The following is a 9,984-nucleotide window of genomic DNA, read 5'->3' as shown; positions in this document are numbered from 1 at the left end:
TACAGATATGCTGATGAACAGTGCAATCTAAGACAAAAACAGCAATATAAAGGTTTTCAGGGCAATTCTGGTGCAGAATACTCAACAGTCACAATGAAAATGCAGCAAAAAAAAAAATCGCCACACCACAAACTTTTGCATATGCTAGAAAAATAGTTAGTTACAATACAATAATGCAACTGAGGTCTTGAGGTGGAAAGATAAATGTACATACCTCCTCAATCATCAGGAAGAACTATATGCACACCCATTCCTTAGGGTGGGTGATCAATGTCCGAGCTTGGTCACTTATTGGGAGGAGAGCCTCTTCTGGAGAGTACTAAAAGTAAGCCAAGGGAATACAAACAGAGAAATCTGCTGTGAGATTGATGTTCCAGTCTAATCAAGCAAACCTTGGCTGTGATGCCAGCAGAGCAATCATGTTCATCTAACAGCTATCCCTACCTTTTCCTTGTAGGTCTTGGAAACTAGCAGGGCCAGGACAATGTAGGGAGGGAGGGGGGGACAAGGTAGGGAGGGGGTGGTCGGGCAAGTGGCAGGTGCCCAGGGCACAGAGTTCTGAGCATGCAGAAGAATCTGGGAGTGTCTGCTGTCACAATACAACGCAGGCTGAAAATAACAAAAAAAAAACCTGTGGGTAAAATGAATATCCTCTAAACGTTTAGGAGATATTCACCCCCTGCATACAGCCAGTTATACCAGGGAAGCATGCACTCTGAATGTCTGGCATACCTTGCCAGACCTTCAGAGCTTTGTGCAGGAACCGAGGCCCCCCCCCCCCCGCACGCAATCACAGCCGAAGCACGCAAACCCAGAAGACAGATCGAGGGGGGGGGAACGACATGTCAGCCCTATCAGCGGTGACCATACAGTGCTGTAAGGCTTCGTTCCAAGTTAAGTATATCATAAAGTGCCAATATGCGATGCATGCGAGAATCGCATCTGCTTTAAAGTTTAAGTTCACTTTTAGAACATGTTACACCCGCATACTCCCTGCACCGGTTGTCACATTTTGAAAATGGCACAGCTGTGCAGAGGTCCGCCCACACAGGAATCTGTGAATGTAGAAATGACAAGTTCTGTCTGCCACCACAGCAGACAGACTTGTAGTATACTGAACTGCGAGCACTTTAATCCGGGGGCTTGTAGTTCATTTACACTGCCTGCAGCTCTGAAAAATCACAGCCTGTACAGAAGTATGGGCAACAGAGCTGTAGGCGCAGGAGCCAGACGTACCCACGATCCCCTGATCTCAGTGCAATACTTACATAGTAACATAGTTAGTGAGGTTGAAAAAAAAAGACAACAGTCCATCCAGTTCAACCTATGATGTGTGTGTGTGTTTGCTTTTAACCGTACATTGTATACCCCCCTGTGTGCCCCGGAGGATTTGGCTGCTAAAAGACCAGGTGGTTTTTTGCGATTTTTTTACTGCGTGACTTTAACGGACAATTGCGCGGTTGTGCGACGCTGTACCTAAACGAATTTGACCTTTTTTTTCCCACAAACAGAGCTTTCTTTTGGTGGTATTTGATCACCTGTGCGATTTTTTGATCATGCGCTATAAACAAAAAAAGAGCGTCAATTTTGCAACAATAACAATATTTTTCACATTTTTTTATATGAAATTCCCCAAAAAAAAAAAATGTAAAAATCAAATTTTTTTAACATTTTCGGCCAATTTGTTTTATGCTACATATGTTTGGTAAAAAAAAAAAAAAAACGCAAAAAGCGTATTTTGATTGGTTTGCGCAAAAGTTATCGCGTTTACTAACAAAGGGAAAGATTTTTGTCATTTTTGGGGTTTTTTTTTTTTTTTTTTTTAACGAGTAATGGTGGCGATCTGCGATTTTCTTTTCGGTACTGCGACATTGCGGCGGACAGATCGGACCCTTGACTGACATTTTTGACACTTTTGGGGTTACCAGTGACCTTACTGCAGTAATCAGTGCTATACATATGCACTGTTACTGCAAAAATGACACTGGCAGGGAAGGGGTTAACTGTATTGGAGAGGGAGGGGTTAAGTGTGTCCTAGGGGCGTGCTTCTAACTGTATAGGGACATGGCTATTGGTGTAAAAACAAAGATCAACGGTCCTACATAGTAGAACCGTCTGATCTTCATTTTTACACCAGGGAGAATGACGGGCGGCTTGTTTACATAAGCGGCTCCGCCTTTCTCCCTTCACCGGAGCGATCGTAGTGTGACCGGCGGACATCGGGTTCGCCGGTCATACGCACTGACTTCTCAGTGAAGTCAGTGACAGGCGAGTGACGTACCCATACGTCACTCTGCCTGGCCGGGGCTGACCGCCGCAGTATATAGTCGTGCGGCAGTCGGCAACCGGTTAAGGTGCCCATCTAATGGTTTTTTGAAACTATCGATGCTCCCTGCTGATACGACTGCTTGTGGAAGAGAATTCCACACCCTTACTGCTCTGACAGTAAAGAAACCCCTACATACTTAAAGGTTAAACCGCCTTTCCTCTAGTTTTAGTGAGTGGCCACGTGTCTTATTGTATTTCCTTTCTCTGAATAGTTTGTTCCTTATGCTAGGGTCGCCAGTACAGTATTTGTACATTGATATCATATCCCCCCTCAATCGTCTCTTCTCCAGAGAGAATAAGTTCAGTGCTTGTAGCCTTTCCTCATAGCTGATGGCCTCCATTCCCCCAATTATTTTTGTTGCCCTTCTCTGGACTCTCTCCAGTTCCAGCACATCCTTCCTGAGGACCGGTGCCCAGAACTGGACAGCATACTCCAGATGTGGCCGGACCAGAGTCTTGTAGAGGGAGAATCTCTTTATTTCTGGAGCGAATCCCCTTTTTTATACATGCCAGTATTCTGTTGGCTTTGCTTGCAGCGGCTTGGCATTGCATGCCACTGCCAAGCCTGTTGTCTACCAGTACCCCCAGATCCTTTTCCATCTTAAATTCACCCATAGGACTCCTTTATCTATGAAAATCTCATCTGGTGAGCATTTCATTTTTTCTGAACACAGCACAGGGAACAGATTGAAGAATTTTGCACAGACATTTAATATTTAGTACATGAAAACAGATTGTGTGGGAGATTTGGGGTTGTGATTCTAACTTAGCACTGGGAATTAATTGTTTATATTTAGGTTTGTACTATAGTATATGCCTGTGCAAAACCATATCTATGCGCACAGGTGTTCCATGCATCCCTGTGCCAGCAATCCCATTGATGTCAATTTGGATGCAACAGCCCCACAGCCACCACTGCTCCCAATTTGGCATGCATATGGGTGCATGTCCCAAAATGTACACCATGTGCATTAGGGGTCATGCAGCTGTCAAATTGAGAGAAGTGTCTAACCAGCTGCTGTGCTCAAACGACATCAATGGGACTGCTTGTACAGGGAGGCACGGAACACCTGTGCATCACCATGCAGGTAAACACAGCCCTCACATGGGCATACAGTGTAGCATGCTCCATGAGAACAAGGCCTTATTTTGCCTTTTCTCTGTGCTATACAAACTCTGTAAAAAGCCATCTTCTAATCTAGGAGGCCACATGAAATTTGCCTACATCGCAAAAAAAAAAAAAAAAAAAAAAAAAAAAAAAAAAAAAAACACTGAAGGTTGCCTTACCTGATAACCTTGGAAGAAGTTCAGGATCTCTTTCATACCAGAGTTATACGCCAGACCCTGCATGCGCACTACTGTGGCTCCACTGTGCGGAGGGAGGCCGCTGGCACTTGCTGTGGCTGGGAAGAATCCAAGACTACTTGGAGAACCTGGAGGACTGTGTGGGAAGAGAGCAGATAAGAGTGATGTAAAATTATTATGTTCAGCACAGCTTTGATTTATTCAATCTATTCATAAATGCCAAGTTTTAACATTTGTTTTATTTTTAGTAAGGCAGTGTAAAGAACATTGGTAATGTGTCAACTGCAGCTACCGCTTTTAAAATCAATTTATAAAGCATCCAAAGATATTAATGAATGCTCTAGAAAATAAAAACACATTTGCTCTGCTACATACGATCATCAAAAAGTATCTAACTTTGTAATCTCTTTATTTCACTTTTCAGCAAAGCAGTTAAAATTAGCCCAGTGAACACATGGAAAGGAGCACCCCCACCAACTGGAAAAAGAATATTAAATATGTATACTTTTGTTGCCAAATGTGATAGTGATTGTAAAGTCTCATTTAAGAAAAATCACAAACATGTTATAAACACCTGCTCTGTGCAGTTGGTTTTGCACAGAGTGGCCCAGATCCTCTTCAGCTGTCCTGGCCCCTCCCTCCTGTTGAGTGCCTCATCAGCAAGCAGCCCCCTCTCTCTCTCCTGATTGGCTGACTGACTGACAGCAGCAGGAGGCAATGGCGCTGCACTGCTGTCTCAGCCAATGAGGGGAAAAGTTCCGGGCAGCTGTGACACTCAAGCAACATCGCTGGATAAAGATGGGCTCAGGTAAGCATTAGGGGGGGCTGAGAGGGGTGCTGCACACAGAAGGTTTTTCTTTAAATCTTACTGCATAGAATGCATCAGGATACAAAAAATAAAAAACTTCTGCCTTTACAATCTCCTGTTTTCAAAAAAACCTGTGTGCAGCAGCTCCCCTCAGCCCAACTTTATCCAGTGATATTGCATGAGTGTCACAGCTGCCTGGGACTTTTCCCCTCATTGGCTGAGACAGCAGCACGGCGCCATTGGCTCCTGCTGCTGTCAAAGTCAGTCAATCAGGAGAGAGAAAGGGGGCTGCTTGCTGTGGGGACACTCAACAGGAGGGAGGGGCCAGGATAGCTGAAGAGGATCTGGGCCACTCAGCACAGAGCAGGTGTGTATAACACGTTTGTTGTTTTTTTTTTTTTTTCTTTTTTCCTTAAATGAGACTTTACAAATCACTTTAAAGTGGTTGTAACCACCTGGCTATGCCCACAGGCCCTCCTCAGCTGGTATATAACCCCCCTCTCTGCTCTAGGTAATGAGTTTAGTAGCAAGCAGTATTTGAAGTATCAGAACTCCATAGAGGGGTAGGTGCTGTGTCCCCCAACTCGGAAAAATTGATTTTACGGTAAGTACAAAAATCCTATTTTCTTTCGTTTATCGATGGACACAGTGCTCCATAAATCATAACTAGTGGGATGTCCAAAAGCAGTGCCAAAAGGAAAATGAGGGGGGGGGGGGAATAACCCAAGGCTAAACATAAGAGCCCTTAACCAGGACGCAGGAGACCCGTCAGAGAAATAAAGGTTTAAAAAAAAAAAAAAAACACCCCTCAAGAGGGAATAGCCCCTCAAACAGCAGCCTGCAAAACTTTGCAGGCCAAAAGAAGCATCCGCAGATGCCAAAGTATCTACCTTACAGAATTTTGTTAAGGTATGCACAGACGACCAAGTGTCCGCCTTGCAAACTTGCGATATTGAAGCCTGATGACGGCAGGCCCAAGAAGCACTCAGTGCCAAGAGTCCGGTGACAGGGAAAGATGGAGCCTGACCTTTAATGGAATAGGCCTGAGTCACCGTCTGTAAGATCCATCTGGAAATGGTACCAAAAGAAGCAGCCAGCCCTTTTCTTGGTCCGTCCGTAACCACAAAAAGAGTCTGACCTCTGAAAGGACTTAGTAGCTGCCAGATAAACCGGAATCACACGAACCACACCCAAGGTATGCAAAGCAAATTCCTTGGGTTGACCCGGCTTGGGACACAAGGCAACACAATGTCCTCATTCAAATGGAAGTCAGATCGTTTTGGGCAGGAATGATGGACAGGGACGAAGAACCACTTTATCCCTATGGACCACTAAATAGGGACTGCGACAGAATGCCCCCAAATCCGATACCCTGCAGGCCGAGGTAATAGCCACCAAGAATGTCACCTTCTGGGATAACTTAAGCAAGGGAATCTCTCGAATAGCCTCAAATGGAGGATTCTGGAGTACCTAAAGTACTAAATTTAAATCCCATGGTGGCAAAAGAGACTGTACAGGTGAAGCCACATGTCAAACCCCCTGACTGAAGGTACGAACTAAAAAGAGTGCGTGGCTAGGGTTCGCTGAAAGAAGATTTCCAGGGCAGACACCTGGCCCTTGATGGTACTCGAAGCCAACTTCTGATCAACGCCCTGTTGAAGATAGGTTAAGAGCCGAGTCACAGAAAAGGATTGAGGATGAGCGCCAATTGACTCCTACCTAGAAATGTACGCTTTCCACATACGATGGTATATCTTACTGGAAGACTACTTCCTCGCCTTCACCATAGTAGGGATCACTGATCCCAGACAGACCTCCATTCCTCAGTACCCGGCTTTCAATAGCCAAGTCATTAAAACCAGCTCTAAAGCAGGATGGTAGATCAGCCCTTTGGTCAACTGGTCTTCTCTGAGAGGAAGCCCCCAAGGGATGTTTACAGCCACCAGGATTATTGGAAGATCCTCGCTCTTGATTCCTCGCAGAAACTGCGGAAAAAATGGATTTTTGTAAAATCTTACCGTAAAATCCTTTTCTCTTAGCTCATCGACAGACGTAGTCCTCGGTGATACACCACCTTCGGGTTATGTTACCTCCGCAGGAGCAGGACTAGACAGGAAATTAAAAAGCTCTGGCCACACCCTAGGGGCAGTCCCAGAGGGTATATCCTCTCTCTCTCTGCCTCAGCAAATCAGTTATGTGAAAAAGCAGTGCTTAGAGAATTTAACCCAACCCAACTCCAAAACAGAGGGGCGGGGACTACGTCTGTCGATGAGCTAAGAGAAAAGGATTTTACGGTAAGATTTTACAAAAATCCATTTTTCTCTAGCGCTCATCGACAGACGTAGTCCTCGGTGATACACCACCTTCGGGACGTCCCAGCGCAGTATCACAACTGAGGGGTGGGAAAATGGAAATCAAATCCCAATCTAGAAGGCCCAACCGGTGCCAACTAGAAGTTTACAATGCTCATCCTTAATGATGAGACTCAACAAAAAAATTTTCAAACAGAAAAAAACCCTCGAGGTAGACCACCGGTCTCCTCAAATTGCGGCCTGCAAAACCTTGCGGACAAATGAGGCATCCGCCGATGCCGTCACATCAATTTTATAGAATTTAGTAAAGGTATGTACCGACGACCAAGTGGCCGCCTTACATACCTGGACCACTGACGCCTGATGGCGAAAGGCCCAGGAAGTACTGAGCGCTCGAGTGGAGTGCGCCCTAACAGGGAACGGAGGACTCTGACCCTTAATAGAATAAGCCTGTACCACCGTTTGTCTAATCCATTTGGCAATGGTCGCGGCAGATGCAGGCAAACCCTTTCTGGGGCCATCCGTGATCACAAAAAGTGAATCCGTCTTACGGAATGATTCCGTAGCTTTCAGGTATACCCTGATTGCCCGAACCACATCCAAGGAATGCAACGCATGTTCCCGATGATGCTTGGGCTGAGGACACAAGGAAGGTAGTACAATATCTTCATTCAGATGAAAATCTGAAACCACCTTAGGAAGAAAAGATGGCTTAGGATGAAGTACTACCTTATCCCTATGAATCACTAGGTATGGGGACTGGCATGATAATGCAGCCAGTTCTGACACCCTGCGAGCAGAAGTAATAGCCACCAAGAAGACCACCTTCTGGGATAAAGTAAGCAAGGGAATCTCCCTGATGTTTTCAAAGGGAGGTTTCTGTAGAACCGACAAAACCAAATTAAGATCCCAGGGCGGTAAGGGCGCGCGGACTGGAGGAGCCAGGTGCCGCACCCCCTGGATGAAGTTCCGCACCAAGGATTTGGTAGCTAAAGGTTTCTGAAAGAAGATTGCTAATGCTGAAACTTGACCCTTGATGGTGCTCAAGGCTAGCTTCTGCTCAACCCCTTGTTGCAAAAAGGCCAATATTCGAGACACCGAATAGGTACGTGGAGGAAATCCTAAAGATTCGCACCACGCAATATAAGTCTTCCATGTGTGATAATAGACTTTGCTGGAAGTCGCTTTCCTTGCTTTGATAAGGGTAGGAATGACTGAAGTAGACAAACCTCTGTCCTTCAGTACTTGGGTCTCAATGGCCAGGCCATTAAAACCAGCGACTGTAAAGCACAAAGGTAAACAGGTCCTAGAGACTACAGACACTCCCTGAGACGAAGTTCCCACGGAACGTCTGCGACTAACCTGTCCAAGTCGGCCAGGCCGGCTTGAAGAGGCCAGCCTAGAATTTCTAGGCCCACTGGCGCTGATTAGATCTGAACCAGGCGTCCCTAGAGCTATCTGGCCCCGACCATCCAAGAAAGTCTGGTCGTTTTCTGTTCCCACACATTTATCAGATACCTGATAGTTATCAGGCAAGGTGATCTTTTCTGGTTGACCCTCAGGGACCGAAGTCACCCGACTAGAGGCTACTTGGCCTATCTGGTCAATCAGATCCGATTCCTGTGAGGTATCGGGACTAATCTTAGGAAAAGGTAAAGGAAAAGATCTATACAGGGAACGGTAACTACCGCTTCCTGTACTTAAATGTTGGAAGGGAAGAATCGCACCGGTAGTAGTGGTAGATGCTCGATCTAATGTCCTGAATACCGGTGAAAACGTCCCCCCACCCTGAAATTGGGTGGGGGCGCACCTTCAGGCTGTGTACTCCTTTACTTCGGGTTTGGCTGGGTTGGTCCTCTGCTTGTCCGACCAGCCCTTCTTGAACCCTCCTGGAGGAGTCTTGCCTTTCCCGGAAGTACCAGCCGGGCGTCCTTTATGGGCGGTAAAGAAAGGTCCTCGCTTGTTGCGAGGTTCCTTAGCTTTTGCAGCCTGTGGCAAAAAGGTACTCTTGCCCCCGGTGGCATCCTTAATGATTTCATCTAGGTTGGCTCCAAATAGACGATTCCCCTGGAAAGGGAGATTGGTCAAAGTCTTTTTGGAACCTAGGTCAGCTGACCAGCATTTTAACCACAGCACACGTCTGAGGATCACTGCTAACTTAGATGCATGCCCTAACAATGGAGTAGTGTCCAAGGCTGCGTCACAGATAAACCGTAGCCCTTGTATGATCTGTTCTATCAAATCAGATGTCTCCTGGGGAATATCTTTTCCCCTAAGATCTTGGCGTACCATCTTCGCCCATTCTGTAAGTGTCTGGGAAACTAGACCAATAACAATTACTGGACGAAGTGTCCTCCACTGGAATAACCGTGGCTTTATTCAGCCTGGAAATAGGCGGATCCACGACTGGTGGTACCATCCATTTCTTAATGATGGATTCCTCAAACGGATAGCGTCTAGCAATACGCTTGGAAATAGTAAAGGTACGTTTAGAATGTTCCCATTCTCCTTTAATCTGATTTCCAAAACATTTAGGTACAGGAAAAGCCTTCGCCGTCTTGATGGGCTTATTAGTCCCAAAAGGCCTCTCTGTTTCAGTTGCCTCTGCCGGTAAAGCCTCAAGTTTTAAGGTTTCTTGCACTGCCACAACTAGTGCGTCCACCAATGCTTCTTCCTGAATTATAGCAGGAGAAGAAGCATCCTCCTCACTGTCTGAGGGGGCTTTACCTGGGATGGCAGCCCTTGCAGAGGAACCTGCAACTGCAGTGACCATCTCTGAATCAGAGTCAGAGGTGTCAGATAGTATAGGGGTAGGCGGGGGTCGCTTCCTTGACCCCCGTCCCTGACAGGCCGCCTCCACCCGAGCCACCATAGACTCCAAAATTGCTGTAAATGACTCTATACTCTGTACACCGGCGGGTCCCGAGGCCCCCTCGAGGGAAACAGGTGGGGGAATCTGTGTGGCAGGGTCCATAATAACTCCAGTTACTTCCTGGATGATATAATTCAAAGTAAAGAAAAAACTTTTTTTTTTTTTTTTTTTTTGACCCTCAGCGCCACAAAAAACCCCTTAGTGTTACCTGCTAGGGATCCCTATCGATCGAGAGAGAGAGAGATAGACCCCCAGGCTCACCACTTGATGTTCAGAGTTGAACTGCAACAGCTTACAGCGTTGTCTTAGACAAACAGGAAGTCTTTTGGCTGGCTGCCCAGGAAGAAAGGAGGCGGCTC

General features: G+C 46.2%; 1 protein-coding gene across 2 annotated transcripts in view; it reads right to left on the bottom strand.

Annotated features, from left to right (window-relative positions):
• Window positions 1-212: 212 nt before the first annotated feature.
• Window positions 213-9,984, bottom strand: part of ESRP1 (epithelial splicing regulatory protein 1) — a 111,999-nt gene continuing 102,227 nt past the window's right edge. For both annotated transcript variants that reach the window (XM_082258325.1, XM_082258326.1), the window contains exons 14-15: window positions 3,616-3,769; window positions 213-319 (exon numbers count right to left, since the gene is read on the bottom strand). In XM_082258325.1, coding sequence (XP_082114451.1) covers window positions 236-319; window positions 3,616-3,769 — 238 coding nt within the window. In that variant the 3' untranslated portion in view covers window positions 213-235. The remainder of the gene's footprint in view (window positions 320-3,615; window positions 3,770-9,984) is intronic.

The sequence above is a fragment of the Pelophylax lessonae genome (assembly GCF_965119305.1).
Source record: "Pelophylax lessonae genome assembly, chromosome: 5".
NCBI lineage: Eukaryota > Metazoa > Chordata > Amphibia > Anura > Ranidae > Pelophylax > Pelophylax lessonae.
This window is presented reverse-complemented; position numbering and strand designations above follow the sequence as displayed.